Source organism: Lepidochelys olivacea (assembly GCF_965140295.1).
Source record: "Lepidochelys olivacea isolate rLepOli2 genome assembly, chromosome: 22".
Lineage (NCBI taxonomy): Eukaryota > Metazoa > Chordata > Testudines > Cheloniidae > Lepidochelys > Lepidochelys olivacea.
Genome location: NC_140432.1, coordinates 12,751,464 through 12,778,012, shown reverse-complemented (window position 1 = coordinate 12,778,012; position 26,549 = coordinate 12,751,464). Strand labels below are relative to the sequence as shown.

General features: G+C 45.2%; 1 protein-coding gene across 1 annotated transcript; it reads right to left on the bottom strand.

Annotated features, from left to right (window-relative positions):
- Positions 1 to 1,699: 1,699 nt before the first annotated feature.
- LOC311511234 (uncharacterized protein) lies at positions 1,700 to 26,545 on the bottom strand (the record flags this gene model as incomplete). Its single annotated transcript, XM_084611649.1, has 14 exons — positions 1,700 to 2,677; positions 4,540 to 4,671; positions 6,179 to 6,308; positions 12,686 to 12,801; positions 14,131 to 14,240; positions 16,515 to 16,850; positions 17,765 to 17,917; positions 18,873 to 18,942; positions 19,034 to 19,209; positions 20,373 to 20,526; positions 22,032 to 22,192; positions 23,949 to 24,031; positions 24,549 to 24,711; positions 26,428 to 26,545. 14 exons carry the CDS (start codon positions 26,543 to 26,545, stop codon positions 2,459 to 2,461), a joined length of 2,121 nt encoding a protein of 706 aa, XP_084467775.1. The 3' UTR covers positions 1,700 to 2,458.
- Between the last annotated feature and the right edge of the window lie 4 nt (positions 26,546 to 26,549).

Below are 26,549 nucleotides of genomic sequence, written 5' to 3'. Positions count from 1 at the left end.
ATACTGACACAGGAAAGCAATCCCTGAGCCTGGCCCGCTGCGAATGCTCTGAGTTAGGTGATTGCTCTTAAACAAGTTGTGTTCCCTAGACTCCTCCTGCCCTGTCCTTTGCTAAAAGCTCCTCCAGGGGTGCTGGTAAGTGGCTACGTTCTCCCAAGACAGAGCTGCAACGGTAACCAGACACCATGTTCCAGTTTGCCTGTGCAGGCCAAGAAAAGTCAGAACCGAGGCACAGAAGGAGTGAGGGAAACAACATCTAAGAGGGGTAGGTACCTGAAAAACAATCCTCAGGGGAAGGACCCTGAAATTCCTGCACATCTGACCAGGCAACCACCTTGTAAAAGCCAAACTGAGCACGTCTGTCCTGGCTGCCAGGTGCCAGCGTGCCCTATTTCTCTCACTGATGACGCCACCTGTAGATACGCCATGCAGAAGTGCCCTGTAAACATTTGTTTGTGCTTAGGAACCTGCAGGGCTCAAAAGCCTCTTCCTGAGGCGACAGCTGAACAAATACTGCTTCTATCAATTAAAGGGGCCCGGTCCAGGTGGCTGGAATCTACTAGCAGGCACCTGCCTGTGTGGGTTGCCAAGGTATTATGCTGGCTCCCAGCCAGGCAGCTTTATCGTACTATACCTTACCTGGAAGAGATCTGAAGACACCTGGGGTGGGGGTGGGGGACAGGAGGAGGCTCCAGTCCTGCACTGCAGAAGTCAGACACATTTCACAGCCAAGCCAGACTCCATTTGCCTTCCTTACAGGCAGGGCTGAGGATGTGACAGATTTTTTATTTTTGAAAAAAGGTCATAAATCTTCAGTTTCAGGAATAGGTTTCCAAGATCTGGGCTGTGGGCAGCCACTCTAATCTCAGCAGGAATCACTGGAGGCACTGGTGTAGGGGTGCTGGATGCCTGGATGGGAGATCTCACTGCTACACACCAGCCTCACCCTCTCCCAGCAAAAACGCTGTCCAGAATAATGTAGGCACACTGGCTGCAGAGAGAGTTTGTAGCTACTGTAGTCCTAGTGTCTGGTAGCGGAAGTTGATCCTAGGAATAGTACTGGGGCACTGGATCAAAAGGCACTCCCAGCAGGAGTCTCTGCAGGAAAAGGTGTTGGATGTCAGGAAGTTGTTCAAGACTTTCCCAGCTTGACTAGAGAGTGGAGTTACTCAGTTTCACGTTAATTTATAGCACAAACAGTTGAAAAAAGGATAAGTGAGAGCAGTGACAATTTAAGAGAGGGAGATTTTAAATGTTTCATTGAAGTTCATTGCAAAATCCTTCCTTGCTAGCATGAGATACCAAAAACGAAGCTCAAATAAATAAGACTTGGTAGTTATGCATATGGTACAAGAGGGCCTCATGGAACAAGTGGGACAGTAACAAGGACCAGACTAGCTAAAATTCTGTCCATTTGTTTTCCTATTTCTTCATTTCACTTGGTTTTTGACATTAATAATTTACAATACAAAACTGTCATTTTAACCTAAGAACAAGAATGACTTGGACTCCCACGTGTGTTTTGGATCTGAAGTTTTTCAAATAAATTATTTTAAAATCCACTCCATAAATCACAGCAACTATTCCTCCCCCGCCCGCCGCTGGCATTTTTACCTTTTAAAACATTTTTTTCTTTCTATGTTTGAATTTCACCATTCCAACGTAAATTGCTTTGAGATCCATGGATGGAAAGGGCCAAGTTTTATTATTAATTAGCCATTTGATAACAGGCCTATGAAATTCAGCATGAGGGGCAACAATCGCAATATCCTCACAGATGTCTTTGGTATTTCCTGATCCACACTTCTTGGAACTGACATTACTGCTTGAGTTAATGTTCCTAAGCTATTAAAAATCAGACCAGGTAGGATGAAAGCAACCTTTTTTCTAGGAAAACAAATAACCTTAAGGGTGTAGCCTGCATGAGAGGCACATAATTTATTTTGCTGATGGGCAGGGATTTCCTACAATGTATGTGAAGAGTTTAATTTCTTACTCACTTTTTGTCTCACTTATTGAGAGTGGTACATTCAGAACCAGTGAACCAAGTTAAGAACATTGATATCATTTTCAGCCCTGCATAATTATGGATGATTAACAGCCAGTAGGAATACATTTGAGTCTATGCCTTCACAGCTGTAAAGAATGTATATATGTGGGAACTACAGCATGCATCAATCAGTGTGCATATGAACATCTCTCTCTGTACATGTGCATCTGTTCATGAACATATGTATTTGTATCAAACTATATCCATTAGTGTCTTTGTTTCTGTGCATGTATTTATCTGCTGATACGTGCCCAAATAACCCAAAACATGCATGTGTGCGTATTGAAGGTTGTGTATCCTCATATATGCATGTCACTGTGTGTATGTACATGTATGACTGTCCCATGGAAATTTGGTGCACAGTGCTGTTCGCCCCAGCAATGATGGAACATCATCAGTTGGATGCTTTTAGCTGGTACAAAAGGATTGCTGGAGTCCTTCAGGAGATGAGCTGGTAGCCGTTGTGGTTTGCAGAAGATGAAACAGCTCAGATTCTGTATCTTTAATTCTCTGAGCAACACAGCTCCTCTTAATTTCCAGCAACTGGGCCTGGTCTCTCTTCGCGGCCCAGGATTCTAGCTGCTCTGTGAAGTGTTGTGCTTCCTCCTCATGAATCCTGCCCAGTGTCTGCCATAAAAATGTAAAATAAAACAACAGCACACTCCCATGGAGTTAGACAGCAGCAACTGGCAGCTACACCTTTCCTGAGGCAGCCTGGTTTAGTGGGTAGAACGTAGCATTGAGAACCAGGAGACCTGGGTTCTAGTGATCTTGAGCAAATGAAAAACTGTCAATCACATGTCTGTACAATACCCGCCTTTGTAGAGCACAAAAGATCAAGGGTTCAAAAATGCTTTCGATGTGCAACTATTATCATCCTTTGCTTATAGGGAATCCATCCTAAGACCCAGATTCAGTGGGTATGTCTACACTGCAATCAGAGGTGTGATTACAGCACATACATAGACATATCTGAGCTAGCTTTCATGTAGTTAGCTTGGGCACCAATAGCAATGAAGATGTGGCAGCACTGAAGTCTGTGCAGTTGCTTTTTGAGTTAAGTGGATCAAAGCTAGCTCAGGTATGTCTACATGTACCGGAGTCACACCTCCATTGGCAATGTAGACATACCCACTATCGTACACTGACTATTTTGGTTACCAAATTATAACATTGGTCATCATCTATTAAAGATTCACAGCCACCTCCAGGAATATATTCCATGTGGAAGCCATTCCCTTTATATCCATATTTTTGTCCTCTTGTTTACTGAAAGGGACATATTTGCATAAAGAGAACCAGGATCTTCATTCTCCTGCTGCTTAATCCCCACTGCAAGTCACAAACCTTGGTTGCTTCATAATCCATCTCCACAGCAACTATCTGTGATGCTACAAACAGAAAGCTCTGACTGATGAACTCTTAGGAAATAGAAATCCTATATTCATGCAACTGCTCACTGTGACAAGATATGAAGGAAAAGAACAACAAGAAATGAGAGACAGGAGTAGGACTAGTTCTCAACTGAATGTTTTTCAAAGTTTTCTACAGAGGGCTCTGGAAAGCTGCAATTTCATCTGGAGTCTGTAGCTACATGCAATGTTTGGACTGTGATTAATTATACCTTTCAATACTTCTGTAGCAGCATAAAAGTTTGCAAAGTGTTTTACATGTTCCAATGAATTAAACCTCACAACTGCGGTGAAAGTATCACTGATAGCCCATTTTATGGATGTAGAAATGGAGGGAGAGAGAAGTAAAGTGACTTGTGCAAGATCATACATGGAGCCAGGCAAAGAGCTGGGAATAGAGCTGAAGAGTCCTGATGCTGTTCCCTGCTCAAACCACTAGTCTACACTGCCTTACTGTTCTAGCAAAAGCGGATCTTATGGAGACCCACATGCATGTTATAAAGTTATCCGACTTCTAGATCACACCATGCCCTGCTAGGGGCTTAGAGAAGTTTGGGTTCTATTAATAACCACGAAGTTCAATAAGCTTGCAGAATCCAAGACCAGCTTTCCTCTCCCTTTCCCTGTGCTTCAGCAGATATCTTGTTTGGCTGGATCTGCATAGGTAAATGTCTGACCGTCTGTTGCTACCTATATTCTGGGGCTAGTTTCCTGGAGCACAGGGTTGTCAGCCTGCATGAAGCAATGATGCCATGCCATTTGTGTCACAATAGGAGACTAAGTGATGGGAACACAACCTTACAGGGCAAACTGCATGACAAAAGACTTTATCCTGGAGAAAAAACTTTCCCCTTCTCTGATGAACTGAACTCATGATACTGGAATTGATGGGTCTGCAGGAAAGGAGACAACTGGTTCAGGGATGTCTGAACTGTTCACTTATCCTGGCTCTTCACCCTCACCTTTTGCAGCACAGGAGGCTGAATCATTAGGGGCTGCACCAAGGCGAAGGTGAGCTGTTGTGGACACCTCTGTGAAGCTGCTAAATGCACCAAGTCTATGAAAAGTGGTTCATACCGCAAATGATTCCTCCTGGATTCTGAGCTTCTGGTCCAGTAGTTCTTCCTCCTTCTGGCTTGTCAAGGCCTGCACTGTAAGCTGGAAGAACTCCTCATTTAGCCCATCCAGCATCTTCTCCAGCTTCGCAACCTTCCACAAGAAAACACAGGCTATTGAGACCCTTCAATCTAAAGAGCCCTCCAGTGTGCAACCAAGCCAACTGACACTCAAAGGAACTGAAGCCCCGATCCTTTCCACATGGAAATACACAGCACTTGGATGCAGAGGTGGAATAATTATGATAAAAAGTGTTGGAGAGCTCACATTACCTAATCTCAGCCTTTCCCAGCAGGAGTCCCTGCTGGGGATGGTTAGATGTGCAAGCCATGTGGGAGGTCACAGGTGCTGTAATACCATCAAGAAGAAAGAGTACCAGAGCAATGGCTGTGAGTACAGCCCCCGGGTTGTCTTACCAAGAGTGACAATAGAGAGTGGTAGAGCAGTGGCACTGGGGGGAGCACCTATTCTCTTCTAAGAGTTGGCTGTCTGTCTGTCATACTAACAAGGCTTTCAAAACTTACTAGAAATTTTGTGTGCCCATCTTTCAAGGGGCCAGATTTCCAGAGTGCAGGTGCTTAGCACTTTCAGACCTTCTTGCCCCTTTAGGATGCATTAAACCACGCTCCTCAAAACTGAGGCAACGGTGGAAATTTTAAAATAAAAGACTGGAAAATGTCATAAATTCAACTTCTTCAATATATAGGGGTCTAATTCTCCTCTCTCTTATGCTGCTGAAAACCAGGAGTAATTCCACTGACACTGATGGAATAACATCAGGGAAGAACTGATTGAGCTGAAGGAGAATCAGATTGTCACACGGTGGCTGGCACCTGTGAATGAAGCAGGTACAGCTCTCTTGCGCCACAATAGGGGCTCCCAGTTTGGCCAGTTAAGAGGGTGAGCAGCACCAGAGACTATAAAAGGTCAGGGAAAGACCTGGTGAGTGTCATTTAAGAAAATTCAGGAGACTGGAGGGGGATCTCTGAGGAAAGCTGTAGAGATCAGAAAGTTCTCAGTACACCCTCTCTGGAAAGGGGGAGGAATTATCAGGAAGCCAGTGAAGGGTCTAGCCAGCTGTCCTTCCTGAACCTGAGACAGTCAAGGCCAGAGAAGGCTGGAGGCTGAGAGCAAGAGAGGAAGATGTTTTCTGATTCCTCGAGCCAGAGAGCTGAAGCCAGCGGGCCAAAGAGGCTGCTCTGAAGAGCTGGGGCATGGTGAGGGATGCTGGGACTGGGTTGGAAAGCCAGGTCATGGCGGGGAACATGGGGGCTGGGCTGCAGAGCCGGGGCACAGTGAGGGACACTGAGATGTGATGAGGGATACCAGGGCTGGGCCAGAGAGCTGGGGCATGGAATGCCAGAGCTCTATTTGATGTATTACCTGGATTACAGTGTTGGTATTGTTATATGCGTGACTTTTTCTTCTGTAATAAATTATCCCCACAAGGGCCATTTGTACTCAAGGACACTTTGGACTATTTCTGGGGACTCTGAAGGATGGAAAGTAAGATGGGTGGGCCTGTCATGCAATGGCGGCAGGAGAGCATGCCATGTGGGGTCGCCCTATGATACAGGCCCACAGCCTATAAGCAACTGACCTCAATGCCAGAGGAATCTGCATTTCTCTTATTGCTCTCACCACTCCACTTCATTGCTCCTTTTCTCCCTGAACTTTGCATCATATCTTGAATCTCCGCCCGAAGCTGAAAACATCGGTAATGTTGCAACCTAGACACAGAAAACACAACATGTACTTCCAGTATGACTCCTCTGATCACTCTTGAGTCTCCATTTTAATTCCTTCTTCACCTGCAATAGACGGGAAGGGAGTTGGGGAAAGAGGATGGGAGAGTGAACGGATTCACTTGCAAACTCATCGCAAGCCTGGAAGCAAGTCTGATAGGGGATGTCTACACAGCCCAGGTCTAGAGATTTGAACTAGCAGGTCTTGTGCTAGTGCTGTAAAAACAGCTGTGTAGACAGTGCTTTGAAGCTGTGGCTCGGGCTCTGAATCCCACCCCTTTCCCTAGGGCCCACATAGCTTCAGTAGAGCAAAATCTGACGACTTCATAGTTTCCTTTCTCCAGAAAAAGCTATTACAACTAACAAAGCTACTCAATATCCGGCACATTCCAACTCTCCCTTGACTCTGGGTGGGTTTGACATATTTTGGGCACCTGTTGCAGGTCCATGCAGCATAAGTACACTGTGAAATTTGTCCTATAGAGAACATTCATGTAGCATAAGGGGTGGAACCAAAAGCAAGCAATGAGACTTCCACCATTTTTGTGCGTGTGAAGAAGACAGTCTAATAATGCTAATCGCTGGGAATTTCCCCCTGCTATTTAGCTTAAATATTCCTTAGCTCAGTCTCATCTTGTTATTCCTTCAATGGTCCATCCTATCGCAATCCTCCTCCCGCCTTGGTATTAGACCCTTCATGTACCTGTAGATAGCTGTCACATCACCCTCAAGCTACGCTGCCCATTTTCAGTGGTAGCTCTTTTAATAAATCATTGCAGAAAGCCTGCAGTGTTATTTGGCTCATAGAACTCTTCCTGGCAGATTGAAGGAGAAGGAACTGCGACATCTCTCATCCTCATTACAACTTTACATTTATATAGCAATAATTTTAATAAAGTACTTTACAAATATTAATTAAGTACACCTCATAGCCCCTGATGTGAAATAAGTAAGTCATATTAGTTCAATTTTTTGCAAATGGGGAAACTGAGGCTAAGATGGGGTAGGTGAGTCACTTGCTTGACTATTAGAACCCTAGAGTGCACAGACCAGTAGACCACACCTCTCTCACTGCATGCAAAGCATTCTCTGGGATCCTTTCCAGGGCTCATAGTCAGAAACTCAACTCGGATGCAATATCAGTGGCAACAGCTGCACCCATGGCTTTGATCTGTATCCAAATGCAACTTTGAAAGCAGAAGCAAAGTAGACTAACACAAGAGTAGGCGAGATATATACCAATTATCTAATTAGGCAAAAACTCAATATAGGAACGTACAGTACTTTTGCGCTGTAATTCCACATGGAGCAATTAATAGATTCACAGATTCAAGGGCAGAAAAGATCACTGTGATCGTCTAGTCTGACCTCCGATATAATACAGGCCAGAGAACTTCCTCAAAATAATTCCTAGAACAGATCTTTTAGAGAAACACCCTGTCTTGATGTAAAAATTGTCAGTGACAGAGAATCCACAAGGATCCTGGGTAAATTGTTCCAATGGTTAATTACTCTCACCGTTAAAAATGTACGGCTTATTTCCAATCTGAATTTGTCTAGTTTCAACTTCCAGTCGTTGGATTCTGTTATACCTTGCTCTGCTAGATCAAAGAGTCCATTATTAAATATTTATTCCCTATGTAGGTACTTATAGGCTGTGATCAAGTGAGCAGTGCCACCCTTTAACCTTCGCTTTGCTAAGCTAAGTCGAGTGAGCTCCTTGATTCTATCCCTATAAGGCAGACTTTCTAATCCTTTAATCATTCTTGTGGCTCTTCTCTGAACCCTCTCCAATTTATCAACTTCCTTCTTGAATTGTGGACACCACAACAGGACACACTATTCCAGCAGTTGTTGCACCAATGCCAAAAACAGAGGTAAAATAATTTCCTTGCTCCTAATTGAGATTGCCCTGTTTACGACTCCAAGGATCACATTAGTCCTTGTGGCCACAGTATTGCACCGGGATCTTATGTTCAGCAAATTATCCACCACGACCCCCAAATCTTTTTCAGAGTCACTGCTTCCCAGCATAGAGTCCCCCATCTTGTAGGTATGGTCTATGTTCTGTATTCCTAGAGGTATACATTTACGTTTAGCTGTGTTAAAATTCATATAGTTTACTTGCACCCAGTTTACCAGGCGATCCAGATTGCTCTGTATCAATGATCTGTGTTCTGCACTATTTACCACTGCCCCAATTTTGTGTCATCTACAAACTTTATCAGGGATATTTTTTTCTTTTCTTCCAGGTCATTGAAATATTAAATAGAGTAGGGACAAGAACAGGTCCCTGTGGGACCCCATTAGAAACACATCTGCTCCATGATTATTCCCCATTGAAAATTATGCTTTGAGACCTATCAGTTAGCTAGCTTAATCCATTTGATGTGGGCCATATTAATTTTATATTGTTCTAGTTTTTTTAAAATCAAACTGTCATGTGGTACCAAGTCCAATGCCTTTCAGAAGTCTAAGTATATTGCATCAACACTATTACCTTTATCAACCAAACTTGTAATCTCATCAAAAAAGATATAAAGTTAGCTTGACAGGATCTATTTTCCATAAATCTATGTTGGTTGGCATTAATTATATTACCCTTCATTAATTCTTTATTAATTGAATCTCCTACCAGCCACACCATTATCTTGCCTGGGATTGATGTCAGACTGTCAGGCCTATAATTATCCGGGCCATCTCATTTACCCTTTTTAAATAGTGGCACAATGTTAGCTTTCTTACAGTTTCTGGAACTTCCCCAGTGTCCCAAGACTTATTGAAAATCGACATTAATGTTGTCAGCTGTCAGCTCTTTTAAAATTCTTGAATGCAACTTATCTTGACTGACTAATTTAAACATGTCTACCTTTAGTACTGTATTTACTCGTTCATTAGCCCATTTGTTTATCAGCCAACCCCCCCAAGATGGATAGGAATAAATAGTAAAAACTGTATGACCCTTTCATAAGCCAACCCTATATTTCAGCGGTTGGCAAACTTTGGCTCCTGGCCCATCAGGGTAAGCCGCTGGCAGGTCAGGACATTTTGTTTACCTGGAGCATTCACAGGTAAAGAGCCCCTCAGCTCCCAGTGGCCATGGTTTGCCGTTCCCAGCCACCACTTCCCACAGCTCCCATTGGCTGGGAATGGCAAACCGCGGCCACTGGGAGCTGAGGGGCTCCGTACCTGTGAACGCTTCAGGTAAACAAAACGTCCTAACCCGCCAGCAGCTTACCCTGATGGGCCAGAAGCCAAAGTTTGCCAACCCCTGCTATATTTTAAAAGCTGGTGTCACAGGAAACACTCAAAAGTTTTGCTAGAATTATTTTAATGCAATCTAATGAAAAACCTGTTGTTGTTATAATAATAACTGAACAAATATGTATTCACCTTCAAAATTACAGTCAATATTTAAAATCAGTAAATGGATATTTAAAACAAGTAACTTAAAACAATATGAGATTTTAAAAAGTCTTAAAATCCTTCGAAGTCTGAATCAGTCTCTGATTCACCAAACAGTTCATTAAACTCTGCTTCAGTCACAGCTGCACCTGCATTGTCATTGTAGACTTCAGACTCAGATTCCTTCTCATCATCAGCCTCTGTTGTGTCATCAAATATGGCACCATCTTCTGACCCGTCGAGTGCATTGCTGATACAGCATTCTAAATGATTTTTCTATCATTTCCGAGGGAATGGACACCACACGTCCTTGATCCACTGGGCGACCAGACTGATTTCTGGCTTCATAAGATTCCTGCCTTTCGTCAACTTTGCCATGCCTGAGCACATCCATTCAGACCACACTCTGCGTAGCCTGTCTTTAAAGGGTTTGTTCAGGCACACATCAAGCAAAAAAACTATCAAGACATTGTAGAACTGAAGTTAAGCCTCCAGGTATTACAGCCAAAGTAGTTTTCATATTTTTGGCCACATTTTTCACCTCATCCATCTTGTGTGCCCTGAACATGTCCCAGACAAGCATAGCAGGTTTCTTGAAAAGTGCTCCTGGTCTCTTATTCCACACTTTTTTCAGACATTCAATAGTCCCAGTTTCATTCATCCATCCCTTTTCGTGTGCACGTACGATGACACCAGCAGGAAATTTCACGTTTTTAGGCAAGGTTTTTCTTTTAAAAACAACAACAACAGGAGGGAGCTTTGATCAATTTGCCCAACATCATAAAACCACCGCACAATGGATTTTTTCATGGCCAGTGGTTTTAATTAAAACTGTTTTTTCACCAACACTGGTTACCATTCTGTTGCTCGGGAGATCGAATGTCATCGGTGTTTCGTCCATATTTCCTATTTGTGACGGTTCAAATGCATATTCCTTTTGATATTTTATAATAAACCTTTGGAAAGATTCGATTTTTTTCTTCCAGATCTCTCAGCAGTTTTTGCGCTATCTTTGTTCACTGACGAAGCCAAGAGACCATGACAGTTCATGAAGCGAGTACACCAACCCACTGATGCGACAAACATTGATGGCTTTACTGACTTGTATTTGTCATCTTTCGACATTTGCAGAGCACACAGACCAATTCCATTTCTAGTGCCAATGTACCCATTTTGTCGACATTCAACAACCCAATTATGTAGGTCTTTCTCCAGCTCAGGAAATGAAGCGCACCTCATTGGACATTTTTTCTTGCTTCTTGGCATGTCTTTTAGCGTTGTTTTATTTTTTCGCCAATCTCTTACTTGCTTCTCATTGATACAGAATTCACGAGCAACAGTGCAATTACTGTTTGCTTCTGCATATTCAACAACTTTAAGTTTGAACGCTGCGTGATAAGCAGACCTTTTTCTTTTGATTTCACTGTTGTTCATTTTAAATACTAGTATGAAAATAGATGATTATTATTGTAGTTACAGATTTTTTAGGACTTTACAGAGGAATATCACCTGCTTTATCACTGTCAAATTATTATTGTTCTTTGTTTTATTTCAAAGCAGCCCTGTAGATTGGCATGTCTGTGGCGATAACAGGCTATTTCAATTTTATTAGAGATTCTATCTCTATATATTTTCACATTGGCTTAAGGCTTATGAGGTCCATGGGTAGAAATGCATGAAGAGATCAAATTACACAGTAGCGGACTGACACCATTGCTATAGTACTATCGTTCATTCTATTTTTCTGATTGGCTTGTAAGGCAGAGCATTTTGTGAAATGCATGGGTCAAACGTCATGCAGATCTGCAGCACTGCTCTTTTAGTATTCCGTTCAAACCAATCTAGTCCACTAAACAAAGCCTTTGCAACTTTAAAAGGCTGCAGTATTGACATAAATAAATGGGTCAGCAATCTTTGGCTCCTGGCCTGTCAGGGTAAGCCGCTGGCGGGTTGGGATGTTTCGTTTACCTGGAGTGTCTGCAGGCATGGAGCCCCTCAGCCACTTCCCACAGCTCCCACTGGCTGGGAATGGCGAACTGCGGCCACAAGGAACTGAGGGCCTCCATGCCTGCAGACGCTCCAGGTAAAAAAAATGACAATGTATTAGATATTCAATTCAATGATTTCATAGAGTTTAAAATCATCAAATTTTGGTGTAGACTCGTTTATAAGCTGACCCCCGCTCTTTGATGCATCACTTTTTTACCAAAAATATTCGGCTTATGAACGAATATATACGGTATCTCTTGTTTAACATCATCCTGAGATACTAGTGTCAGGCTTGATAAAGCCCTGGCTGGGATGATTTAACTGGGAATTGGTCCTGCTTCAAGCAGGGGGTTGGACTAGATGACCTTCTGGGGTCCCTTCCAACCCTGATATTCTATGATTCTATGATTCTATAGTGGAATGGAAAGAGTGTTATCATCATACAATGAGACTACTTCAACTGTCCTTTCCCAAATATAGAACAGATATATTTATTGAACAATTCTGCCTTTTCTGCATTATTATTGATAATTCTAGTATTTCCATTTGCTAACGGACCAATTCCACTGACAGGGTTCTTTTTGTTCCTCATATACTTAAAAAAACCCCACCCAAACCTCTTCTTATTGTCCTTAACTCTGCTGGCCATAGATTTCTCCTTGTGTCCCTTCCCTTAAAATTTGTTTCCACAATTCCTAACTTCTGATTTATGTTCACTACTATGAGTTTTCCCTTTTGTCAATTATCTCTCTATCTCTCTAGCTAGCTGCCTTTACTTCCCCTCTAAATTAGGTTGTTTTTTTAACCAAAAAAGCCTTTTTCCTTGACTGTGGAATTGTGTCTTTTGCGCCATCTAGTAAAGTGTTCTTAAACAGCTCCCGATTATCATCCACATTTTTCTGATTCAATTCTTCCTCCCAGTTGATATGGCTCATAATTGTTTTTAACTGTGTGTTGATCTCCAGTACCTCTCATGTTGGGATTTCTCAAGGAATTGGGGATCTGGTGACATTCGGATGCTCAGAAGTTCTTCAAATATTGTCTGGGAGTCAAAGCATGTGGATGGTTTGTCTTCTGCAGGATCCTAAAATGAGCACCAAGAGTAAGGAAACAACAGTGTAAACACCAGAGGGTCAATCAAAAGAGCAACGTTTCTTCTGTGATCACACTGTATACTGCAAAAGTCCTGCAGGGAAATTAACTAACTAACCTGATGAGGATTGCTGCCTCTCATTGCAGAATTATTGCCATTCAGAGTAACAGCCGTGTTAGTCTGTATTCGCAAAAAGAAAAGGAGTACTTGTGGCACCTTAGAGACTAACCAATTTATTTGAGCATGAGCTTTCGTGAGCTACAGCTCACTTCATCGGATGCATACCGTGGAAACTGCAGCAGACTTTATATACACACAGAGAATATGAAACAATACCTCCTCCCACCCCACTGTCATGCTGGTAATAGCTTATCTAAAGTGATCATCAAGTTGGGCCATTTCCAGCACAAATCCAGGTGAATTTGTGTGGGGGGGTGGAGGGTGAGAAAACCTGGATTTGTGCTGGAAATGGCCCAACTTGATGATCACTTTAGATAAGCTATTACCAGCAGGACAGTGGGGTGGGAGGAGGTATTGTTTCATATTCTCTGTGTGTATATAAAGTCTGCTGCAGTTTCCACGGTATGCATCCGATGAAGTGAGCTGTAGCTCACGAAAGCTCATGCTCAAATAAATTGGTTAGTCTCTAAGGTGCCACAAGTACTCCTTTTCTTTTTGCCGTTCAGAGGTTCTTTATCTAAACTAGCAATGGACATACACCACTAAGTTCAGATCCAGATCTAGAATTTGAACAATCCCCATGGTTTAGGAGACTTCAGACCTGAGGTTTTATTGTGTGTCTGGTTCTACTCCACATACAAAGCAAATACTAGGGAAGGTAGAAGGCCACTCATCTGAAGAAGGCATTCTTTAAGCTTTGTAGACTAAGGGTAAATTTCTATTCTCTGCTCTGTACTGTGGATCACTATTCATCCCTGAGATCAAAGGGCACTTTGGATGTGGAATGAGAGCAGAGTATAGACTCCCCCTGAAGTTTGAGGTTCATGCTTCCCATGTTTCACTTTTGGGTTGTTAAAAGTGAAACTCAGCAGCACCTCCGAGCTTGGTGCTGATACCACGTAAACCCACTAAAGTGTAATGAATCCACATCAAAACCATCAATCAGCCCCAGGTATGCTCAGGAGGTTCCTTAATGCATCAACAAACCTTGCATGAAATTTGAATTTGCAACAAACCCAGCTAAACCAGGCAAATTTTGGCTGTATTGGAGCACATTTCACACTGCTCTAATCCACTGTCCCCTTGATCTGCATGTGTGATTTTCACTGCCACTAATGGAAGTCACATAATCTCAACTACCTTCTCTACTGCTCCCCAGGAACACTGGAAAAAGGCATTGGCCAGAGCTGTGATGCCTCTGTTGAGTTCTATCTGAAAGCAAGAATGAGCACTGGCAGCTGCTGTCGATCCTGGAGAAAGACAAAAGTAGACAGAGTCAGACCCCATTCACACCACTCATCTTTAGCGATCAGAGTCCTTTTAATCCAAACGTGTAACCTCGTTAGCCATTAAATAGCCTCTCCACTGAGTGCACATGGTAGCAGACAAAATAGCAGCAAAGGCAAAAGTAACCAAAGCATCTGTCCAGTAGAAACAGTTTTAGAAAGAATGGAGGATGACAGTGAGAGACACAGGGTCTCCATACACACTGAGGAAGTTTCCCCAAACATTGCAGTTGGGTTTTACAACTAGTTTATGTGACCCAGGTTTAAAATCAGTAAGAATTTGTAGAACAAATCCCCACAGTAGACAGGCTGATAGTGTCAAAGGGACTGTGTCTGGTGGAACCACAGGACAGCTACAACTAGAAACAATAACTTCCTTCTCCTTTACTAATGCTAATTAGCAAGAGATTAAACAAAGAAAGAGAGAGAGAGAGAGAGAGAAATAAACACAAATCCACGCCTCATTGCAAAAACAGAATTACACATTGTAATGGCAAGGATGAAGTTGGTCAATCTGACTGTATAATGTTCAGAATGCCACAGTAACATTGTACGTGTGTAATACATTGTGTTCCAATGGAATTCAAAGTATGTCCTACACTCTATAGGTCTGATTTTCAGGGATGCTGAGGACTGCAGTTGTGGTGGTAGGCGCCCATCACCATTGAAAATCTGGCCCTATATGTGTAGCCGCCTTCCAGTGATGCAAGGGGGTAATCAACAAACCAAAGACAAGCTGTAGTTGTGGGAGAACAAGGTTCACCAAGGACATTGGGACAAACCCCTATTCCTACAAAAAGTGCCATGAGATCTTTAGGGCTTGCTTCTATTCTCACAAAAGAGAAGCAAGTCCTGGATGTCCACATCAGGAAGATGGGACCTTGGCTTTTAAGGCAAACTCCATGTTGGTCAGAAGGATGAAGGGCTGAGCTGAGCTTAATGGTATTTGAACCTATAGTTCCAGACATTTCAAACCTGATACTCAGAGTCCTGAGACAACCCCTCTGGCCGCCGGTATATGGAAAAACCACCAGCCATGTTTCTTTATGGGGAATGTCTAACTTGGATTGATGATGATGCTATCCTAAAGTTAATTAAAGGAATCAACCTGGATACTCAGCAGCCTGCCAACCCAGCTAGCAAATGTATGCTACTTTCACTATCCTTGGACATGTACAACCCATCTAGCATACACCTAGACCTATTTTCTACATATATATAGATATAAACAAAAGCGTAATTACGTTCAGTGACCAGAGGGGAGAATCTTGAGATTGGGGATGATCTAGGAGCTTTGGGATTCAGCTCCATTGGTTTCAGATCAGTAGCTCAAAAGCAGCACAGAGACTGCTAAAACTCATTAGCTAAATTTATAGAAAGTGGCTCTGAAGCATCACTGAATTCCAAAGCTCTGCATGTGATGGGCGGACATTTCCTTGTTGTGTGATTTGCATAGTAAATTACAGGGTAGATGCATGCTCTCTTTCTCTTGCCAATGATCCACTGTGACGCATAAACACCACTAGCTGCTTTCTGCAGTGATGTAATGATAGTCAGGCGTTGGAGCTATGGAAAAAATTGTGCAAACACCTTTAAAGAACAGACCTGTTCACTCATCAGTTCTGAAGCTTGCAAAGGGATAGAAAATAAGAGTGAAATCAAGGCTAAATCCTCAGCTGGTGAAAATCAGCATAGCTCCATTGACTCCAAGATTTATTTAGACTGTAGGGTCTTTGGGGCAGGGACTATCATGTTGAATTTGTGCAGCACCTAGTACAATGGGGTTCTGGTCCATGACTGGGCACCATGTTAATACAAATTATAATTATAATTTTAACAGCCGGAGACCTGGCTCTCAAAGGATTCAAACACTCAGTGAAAGCCTCCCTTGTACTGGGCTGTGATCCTACTGCTGGAGAGTGCCCAGGGCCTTTGAAGTTACTCCTCTGTTCCTAGTTTTGGGACACAGTATCCAGGCCAGAAAGGGCCGAAGGATCTGGAGAAAGGAAATAACACAAGTGATGTCACGTAGAGCAGCACTGCAGGACTCTAGATAGAGCTGTGTCCAGGAGCAAAGAAAACCAAACTTTTCCCAGACAGCAAACTCTTACCAAGCAACAAACAAATTATTGGGGCTATGAAGACATGCCTATAAAAGAACCTGTTCCTCACCTGCTGAGTCACAGATAGAGTATAAATAGCAGACACCCTGCTCCCATTGATTGCTGGCACTCATACCTGCTTTGATCCATGCCATGGCATTCAACAGGATGGCTATAAATTCCCCGGCATTCTCCAGGCGTGCTGAACATATATACAGGAACCTGTTGGTAGCATCATAGTAGGAATCTCCAGGGCTTTGGAGAGCCTCTTGGACCCTTTGGTAACTTTGGTCTGGGACTGTCTGAGCCAACATGAGTACCACAGCTGGGTGGGAGCAGGCCCTGCTTAGCAGGCGAATCACAGTGCAGCCAAAGCGGTAAACAACAAACTGGCGAGGGGACAAGCTGGCCAGATCTGTGGTGATCAGTGAATTCCTGGTGGACCTTGGAGAACTGTCACTCAAATATGCCTCTGGAAAAGAAAAGACACAGGAATTCAGGTAAGCAATCTAGCATCATTCCCTGCTCCCTGGAGCGGTCTTCTTCCCTCTGTCAACCAATACCATTTCTTGCTCCCTGGGGATGTCCTCCACCTGTAAACTAGCACCATCCCTCCACTATCCACAGCTCTCCTCCTTCCTCTGTGAAATTCTCCACAATAAGCTACAATTCTGCAAGCTATTTCCTTCCCATTATCACAGGCTTCCATAGAGATACTTTCTGGGGATGCACAGAGTGTAGGTGTAATGGCACCCTGCACAAAGGATTATGCCATTATAAACTGTTGGGTTCTTTAAAGCAGGCTGGGGCAAGTGAGCCCAGTATCCGCTGCCAAGCCACGCTTTTGTGGTCTCCATATACAAACTGTCACATGGTGATACTTCCCATTCCCACCCATCTAGCCATGACTGAAGGCTCCCTGTATCTTCAGGTTTGGCAGCTTGCCTCAGACATGTCCAGTCCCCAGAGGAGAGGTATCCTCAGTCTCACCTAAGCACTGTCACTCTTACTGTCATTTTCAGCATAGAGACCTAGTCGTAAATGGGCCCCAGAGGCTGACTTTCCCTCTCATCTTTCCTGGCCAGGATTGAGGCACACTGCCAGGGAAGCTTGCCCTTCTCATACCTATGCTGAACCTGTGGATCAACAGAGGACTTCATTCTCCAAGGAGGTCAATCCACCAGCTCTGACTCATGTTAAACTAGTTAATGAACTGCGGAGATATTTTATGTATAAGACTACGTAAGAGTCACTCATCTGGGCACAAATGTAGAGTGGACTTGGTAATTAATGATTCCTCCCCCCGACATCAATCCTATATGTTTGCATTCTGCACCTCAAGGGGCACAGGCTGCAGGACACTCAAGAGGAATTTTGCTTCATTACCTGCAGCAGAAACAACAGGACACTGCTGCTGCTTCTCCAAAGCCTGCCTGATCTCACGCAGGGTCCTGGTGAGGGGGGAAGTTGCCATTAGACTCTCCACCTCAAGCTCAGTCAGACAGGCCAGTGTGGCCCTACCAGGCTGAGGACCTAGCCCTGGGAAACACAGACATGGCATGTCAGCTAGAAAAGCACCTCCAGGCCTGGAGAAAGGAGGTGGCTTCATGCAGATGGCTGGGCAGGTGGGCAGTTACTGCATAACACATTGCCACATGCAAGAACTGTAGTGCCTAGAGAGAATGCTTCTCCTGAGCCCCAGGTGGTAAGAGAATCATGGAGCTGATGCTCCTCCATCTAGATGGTGTCCAGTGGACATGCCAAACCCACAAAAAAATCGCAGAAATTGGTCTTGTTTTTGGCTTAATTGGCTTGTGAGTTGCTTGTTGGCTACTTTTTTTTTTTTTTTTTTTTTGATTGGCTCCCGGCAAGCAGAGGCGAGTGGGGGAGTCAGGAGTGCACTGCAGGCCCACCACAGTCCCAGACTGCACACCGGGGGGATCTAGTCACATAGAGCGTGGGGGTTCTTAGGGGTTGGCTTGTTTTGGCCTTGTTTTGAAATGGGATTAGCTTGATTTTTGGCTTATTGTGAAAGTCGGGGTGCTTATTTACTGCATGAAAAAGTGGGCAACTGTGGTGTCCGGTTCTCCAGACAGCATCCACCTAGTGGCTGATCAATGGAGCAGCACCCAAAATCTTTCACAGGAGGTGGTTGCTGAGTACATGGCTGCAAAATGGCTAGGACTGTTGTGGATTTTCCCCCACCACAGTATTGTTCTATGCACTGGGGGCGAGGGTCCATTTGCTGTAGGGCCTGTCTTGGACTGGTGTGTAATGGGAGCTTACTGGGAAATGCTCCTTCACCTTACCACCAACATAAAAAGACCTCCCTGTAAATAGTAATTATAAAATGTCCAAAGAAAATTAAAAAAAGAAAAAAAGTGTTGCTACCCAGACACTCTGGTGATTATTTTAACCAAGTATCTATCAAAGCAACCTCTTACAGCACCCCCTGAATTGTTACCGTGTCCACAGCTGAACCCATGGCTCTTACCTAGTTCTTCGCAAGTGACAAAGGGGCCTTTCCTATTGGAGCGTCCATGCTCCTGGAGCCCGCCAGGATCCTGTAGGACAAACAAGGGCCAAGTGTCAAAGACAGAGACACGAGTCATTGGGAATAATACAGAGGTCCATTTTGGGTCAGCTGTTCTTCACCTGCCCTCGCTCTGCTTCTGCTTTCCTTTGACTGGCCAGGCTGGATTCTGCTGTCCCATCCTGTCCCTGTACATGCTGTGCTGGCTCTTGCTTCACAATCGTCTTCCCACAATGGACTTTACCAAGCAGGATTTTCAGAGCTTTCATTAATTCAGTTGCCTCCCGCCACTCAGCACCTAATGAATTCAGCAACAGCAATAATCAAGGATGGTTCCACACATTTATCAAGCCCCACTCATTCCCAAGTGCTTTAAAACCTATACACAAGTCTCATTTATCCACTACTGACGTGCAGCCAATGTGGCCGTGGTTTATAAGTGCATGGTAGTTTAGGACAGGAAGCTAAGAATGCTGTATTTACACTACTGGGAGAATGTACAGAAGCTCAGTGGAGTTAACGGAGCTGGGATCTGACTGGGGCACTGAGGTTTGGACTAACAACCTTAGTAGAGCCTCAGTTTTACATCTCATTTGAAAGGGAGCTCAGGAGACAGCCTAGTTCCAGGCTTGACTTGAGCTTTATGAATCCAAACCGCTGCTGATGGCAATAGGTTCATAGAGAATAGGTCCATCAATGGCTTTTAACTAAGACAGTCAGAGACACAACCCCGTGGTCTGGGTATCCCAAAGCCTCTGACTACCAGAAGCTGGGACTGGACGATTGGGGATGGATCACTCGCTAATTGTCCTGTTTTGTTCATTCCCTGAAGCGTCTGGCACTGGCCAGTGTCGGAAGACAGGATACTGGGCTAGATGGACCTTTGGTCTGACCCAGTATGGCCATTCTTATGTTCTTAATACCTGTCTGTAACACTGTGCAACCAGTGCATCTCATCTCCAGCCCTTGTGGAAGAGTCCTACAGATTAGAATGTAATAGGGCTAATATCTGAGGGTCTCTCAAAATTAGAACTCTGTGGAATTGAATGGAGAATTATAACATATCTTATGCCATTCCATAGAATTTAATAGAGAATTATAGCTCTGCTATGGAATCCTATAGGTTGGATCCAATAAAGCTAATGGAAAAAGTTGATAATTCCCTATTGAATTTCTTAAGGTTTACAGTAATGTCTATAGAATACGATTACATTTCTGTAGGACTCTTTTGATTTCATCCTGTTTGGTAGGTCTCTTCCCCAAAGGAACTCACCTAAGGAGCTGCCATCAATTCCTATGGGAATTGTGACTTGCAGTGACATGGAAAGCTGGGATATTGAGTTGTCTCTTCTCCCCATTTACATGAACCATGCCTTTCCTAATCATGCTGTGGATGGCTCATGGAGCACTACCTGCCATCCAATGACTACTGCTCCCTTCCCTCCACTCTGGTTCTCTCACCTGTGTGGCCCATTGCTTGAAAGTCTCTGCTGGTCACTTCGTCACGTTGCCCAATGCCCATGGCTGCCTGGGTGCTCCAATGGGTTCTATGCACAGAGATGCTTTGCTTGGTGAGGTCTTTCAGCCCATCAGAGTCCAGAGTTTGCACCATGTCCTAGTTACAGAGAGCAGCAGCATCATGCTTTACCTCTCTTGTATTCACTCCTCCCTTTCCCAGCCTCTCCAACCAAGCACACAGACACCACGGGCGAAATGCCACCTTCACATGCAGGTCCCATGCTGGCATCCCAGGGCAGAATTTGACCCTAGATCACATGCATTTATAAGAACACTGTAGTATCAGGTGAGCTTTGTTTGGCTTAGAATAAGACTCTAAGAGTATTCTGTATCCCAAATGACAGGGGCAGCAGTGGGTGTGCATCTCCTGAACACTGGGAAGCTCCAGAAAGGATTCCAGAAGCCCCATGGCTGTGCCCAAATGCTCTGTAGAGCCCTTAGGGAGCAAATGCAGTGCAGCCCCTTGCAGAACTAAAACTGCCAGCCCATGTTCTTGTCTGTACAGTGCAAATAAATCCAGCACCTCTCTCCTGGACCAGGCAGTAGCATGAGACTCAGAGCAAGGAGCTTAGCTTTCAGCAAAAATGAAGCAGGTACCAGAAACATTTGTGGCTATGGAAACCACACTGGGCATATAAAATAAGCTGCGCTTCTGATCACCGTGACGTGGGGCAGCCAAGTTCCAAAGTGCTACTTGACAGGTCACTGCTGAAAGGAATGTTGCATTGTGGGATTGCAGCCAGAGGACCGCTTATACCGGTATAGTTATGTGTGTGTCCATACTGCCACTGTGCTAACAAAACTATACTGGCAGGAGGCTCATGTCTCTCCCCAAAGGGAGCAGAAATGCCTGTAAAAGCAGAGGGTGTTGTTGTTCGGGGACAGAAGTAAGGGTGGACAACCATAAGACTGTGCCAAAAATGGATCAGTTTTGCTGGTACAACTTTCCAGCGCAGACCAGGCCTAACAGACGCTGAAAATCTAGCTAATAGGCTAAGTACCAGGGATCCAGAGCCCACAGGTAGCAAAAAGCTGGAGCAAAGAGTTTCATCCAATACTGCACTATTATTTAGCCAAGATCAGGCTCAGAGGTATTTCCACTGGGAGCAAATTCCAGAAGTGAAAGCCAGGAAATGCCGTTTGGCACCCAAGGGACTCCAGCTACATGGAAGTGGAAGGGGAAGCATTTGCCTGAGAGAGGTGGGCTCTGGACACTTCCAGGCTCTGTAGTCACTAGCTCCCTGATCTTCACCCAGAAGTGGACTGGTAGCCGGTGCAGAGTGATATGTTCCTGCTGGTCTGCCCTGCTCACAGAGCGGACAGCTGTATGCTGCATCTGGTAGCCTTTCAAGGGTAGCTCCAGGTAGAGCATGCTGCTGCAGTCTAGCCTATGTAGAGGTAACAAAGGCATCGCTAACCACAATGAGATGAGCGCAGAAGGATGGAATCTCTTGCCCAGCTGCATGTCTCTCTGGCCATTGCTGCTACTGGGACTCCTCAGACACAGCAGCTATGCTGAGTAAATTCCTACCCCGTAAACTATGTATGCTACAAGTTCCAAGGTTCTGAGATCCCCTCCCTTAAGCTCCTCTCCATACTGACCATCAGCCCCTGGATCCTCTGGCAGATCCCCCTGTAAAAGGCCAACACATCCATCCTGTGTTTTGCCATCTGAGAAGCCAGGTGAAGGTTTTGGTCCTCCAGTTTATCATATAGGGTGCGGACGCTGAAATCTTCCAGGTCCCTCAGTGCGGGCTGCTCGCCTGAAACACAAAGTACCTCTCATTTCCCATTGTTGACTGAAAGGCCTGAAGATATTTCTCTCCTTGAGAGTCATCAGCTGAATCTCTAAGTGGCTATGATCTCATGATACACCATTTCATTTTGGGCCAGGTCTTTAATACCAATCCCAGCATGCTTCACAGAGTGCAATAAAGGGTAATGCGGGAGAGAGAAGTGTGGTGTGGAGGAGGAAAGGAGAGGAGAGTCGATGCGGCAGAAGATACAGGGAGGCTGTTGCACATGGCTGGAGCTGCAAGTGGCTGCAGAACAGAAGGCCTTTACCTAACAATGGCAAGACTGTGAGGGTCAGAACTGATGCTAGAGACCTGGAGGGAATGGATCAGAGAAAGATAAAGCCCACCGTGAGGGTGCCTGGATAAAGTGCTTTGAGGGTTCTAATAACTAAGAACCCGCAGTGGATCTGTCTTCTGAAATGAAAAGGGAGACCCTCATGGATCTGTGGATACGGGTGATGTAGTCAGATACTTTTGTATGTGAGAGGAGAGCTGTGATGTTCCGATGAATCGCACGTTTATTTTACAAAGCTCATTGGATTCACCACCACTGGCCTTTCCTTGTTTGGAGAACAGAAACCCAGTCTCAGAGGGAGTGCAGAAGGAATGCATAAACGGCCAGCTACAGTCGTTTCATAACTCAGCCCTGTACATCCCGTGTGTCCTTAAGTCACATCTCCTGCATGTGTCTTATTCTGCTGATCTCTCCCACAAGTTAAAAGAGACCAGCCTTTGTAATGCGCTTTGAGACCTGTGGCTGAAAAGTGCCAGTTAAGTGCTAAATGTCATTCATTCTCTGATATTACCATTGGGGTTGTGCGGTTTATACCACAGCAGCTTTTGCATATTAGTATGTTCGGACTGTTGATGCAGCGCCTAGATGGAATCATGCTAAAAATATATTTATTATTGTTTTTTAGGAGATGTGAAAGAATGAATGCATGGATCCAAGGACCTGTGTGGCAGTGGAAATGACAAAGCCATCCTGTCTCTCTTAGAACAGGAGCCAGTAAAAGGACAGGCAGAGAGCACAGACACCAGGTGCTGTTTTTTCAGAACTTAAGGGACCTTTGCTGAACAGAATATGGAATCTTCTCACAGCCCATTGTGTCCTGTTCGGCTCTTAGTTTTAGTTTTTTACAGCACAACAGTTCCCAGAGCCAGTAGATGGTGCCACCTGCTGGGCCCTGAGCTTATTGCATTAGCATGAACCACACCTTGAGCCCATCACCTCTGAGATGTTGTCACTGAAAGAGGGGAAGAAAGACTGTAGGTTGCTGGGCACTCAGAGAACATATGAGCCAACAGCAGAATACAGGGCCCTCATTTTCCAGGAGCTTGGCTTTGCTTATTAATGTTGTGCATCTCTCCCTCACCTCAGATACCCTGAGGGCAGTTAGCCTCCTCAGTTTGAGGCCGGGGGGGACTCTTAAACCCATTACACAGCTGGCAGGCTCCTGACCCGCACTTGGGAGAGAGAAAATGTTTGAATGGAAGGAGGAACCTATGAAATGTTTGTGTCTCTGAGCGTCAGTGCATCGCAGCCTGAGTGAGTGTGTGACCACAAATGTATGGGCATCAGCATGAGTTTCCAAGTGTGCAGGCACTGGGATACTATGGTATGGGCGTGGTACACAAATGAGAACAGAACAAAACAGAGTTGGTGGGAATGAGTATGAACAAATCAAAAGGAGAGAGTCTGGCCTTTGATAAAGGGCTTTACCTGGACCATGGATAACTCCTTTCTCTCCACCATCAGCTCCTCTTCCAGAACCCTGGGGACCGAGGGCTTCATAGAACTGAAGGCTGGAGGGAGAAAAAGAGAGTGTGATGCATATCCATGGGTGGAGCAGTACACACACGCTCCACGCACCCACTCACAAGCCAGTGCAGGCTCCTAGTAGCAGCAGCAGCTGCAGTGTCACCAGTCCAGTTCAGACGCTAGATTAACGTTTTTCTTGTTGATTCTGGAGTAAGAGGGGTATGGAGCAGAGAACCAGGCAAAGGGATTCATGCAAAAAGAGTGAGGTGATGGCAGCGTGCAGGGGATGCCAGTGGAGATGAGAATGGGAGCGCTCTGGAGTGCAATATGGGAAACCACCACCCTGTGGGGAAGCAGAGAAGTTTCATCTCTGTGGAGTTGAGGAGCCATCAGACTGTGATGTTGGACAGGAGCGCAGTGCCAAAGGGCAACAGGGATTAGCACCCCATCTGGCCTGTGCAGTAAGAAGCCTGTTTCCTCTATTGCTCTTGCACTCTATCCTGCAGGCCTCTATTTGTAAGCTCCAGAGCTAGTGGAGTCCCAGCATGCGGACAGACTCACCTGTCTTTAATGAGGATGTACTCGGGTGGGATGTGTGGCTCACCCAGGCTCCTCCACCGTGGCTTCCAGTTGTTCATAGGACTGGGGTTGGAAATGGGGGGCCTCAGCATGATAGCCAGGGTCATCAGCATAACCGTCAAGAAGCCCAGGACAAAAAGCACTGCTAGAAAGACCAGGCAAGATGGCCGGGTGAAGGAGCTATGTGTCAGCATCAGTGGCTGAGTGCTGCCACAGTACCTGGGATGGTACCATGTTGCAGAATGTTTGGGGCCTGGGCTACCCTTTTATCTAGTGTATAATTCGGGGAATCATGGAAAGGGTATCACCTAGTGATGGACTGGCCTTGCACATCCAACAAGGAAAACCCTAAAGGCCACCTGCAAATGGAATCAACAGCATCCCATTGCCTTCCTCCATTGGTACCGATGCCTCCAGCATCCACAGCAGGAGGGGCACTCACCATTTCTTATGCCCGGGAGAAGAGGGGCATGCGGCAATCACCACTGACATGCTTCAGAGGGGCACTGCCTTCTCCATACCCAATAACAGGGACATCTAGCAACCTCCATCCCATTGGCTAAGCACTCCCTTTCTCCTTAGCCCCAACCTAGCCCAGAGGAACATTTAGCCACCCCACCTTCACTAATCACACTCAGGTAGGGAGGACTGCGGAATGATCCCTGTAGGCCTGGCATGCGTGTGGATGGAAGGGGCGTACAGCCCGGACAGCTGAAGCTGATGATGGAAGCTGGTGCTCACGCTTGCGGGCCGCACTTTCATGCATATTTCTGCTGTCTCTCTTGGCTAGTTGAGGGATAACAGAGCTAGGCCTCTGAGAGCCCCCTCCAGAGCGGTGCTCCTGAGATCAGACCTTCCTAAATTTTTTACAATGAATTTATTTCCTTCCACTTTATCAGGAAACACTAACAATTGGCATGCTGGTGCTGAGGGGAAGGTAGCCATTGATTACCTGCATTCCTCCCATGGGGACTGGGGGTGGGAGGGAGGGGAAGGTGTCTGCTCTTGGTATCTCCCCCCTTTCACTCCTGCCTCAGGCTTATTCCTAGCTAGGGGCAGCAGGAAGCCTTGGGAGGGTTGGCTCCAGGAGGGAAGGGTACTGATGAGAACAGGGGCTTGATGCTATTTCCAGAGAGGCAGACTGGTTTAAGCATTTGTAGCTGTTGCCTGATGGGCTTAAGCACCCTTGTCCCTCTGGTGCATCTGGGGATGGACTGGTGAGTGAACGAGAAGGAAGTCTCTGCCATTGATGCAAGAGGAAAGTTATGGGGACCCGTTACCTAAAATATAAACAAGATCCCCTGCAGGGGCAGGGGCTTACCACTGAAGGGCTATGAAGTGCATGGTGCCGTTCCATCCCTAACACAGCCCCTTAAAGGCCATAGTTCTACGAGCACCTCCTCACTGTCAGTGAACTTCTGCCCCACTGGGACCAAATAACCCCTGTTGTGGCTGTTCCAGCTAACAATTTGGGCTTTCTGGAAGCTTGCAGAATGTAGCTTGCCATTCACATGCACGAACGATATTCAGCTCAATGTGTCTGTCTCTCTGCAGGGCGAGGCTACTGGGGGATGCTCCCCATGAATTACAACAGCTGACCCTTCAGGAGGTACATGAGTAGACTGGGACAGCCAAATTAACCCTTGGAGCAATCTCACTAATGTCAAGGGGTTTACACCAGGGATAGGTTTGGCCCATCATTGCATGATGCCTATAAAAGTCCTTCTCTCTGGATAGTGGAAAGAGAACCCTATTAAAAGGGTATGTATCAAATGGGAGCTCATTTCCCACACACAGGTACAAGGAAAGTCACCAACAAGCTCCTTTGGTTTAAAGTATCAATTTGCCTTGACTGCTGTACCTGAGATAGTTGCCCAGTCAGGGGCTAAATTTAGTGCCTGATGTTTCAGAACCCCATGCCTGGCCAGCTGGTATGGAGAGGAGGGCTGGAAGGAAGCGCTGACAGGGTCACAGCCCATGTTC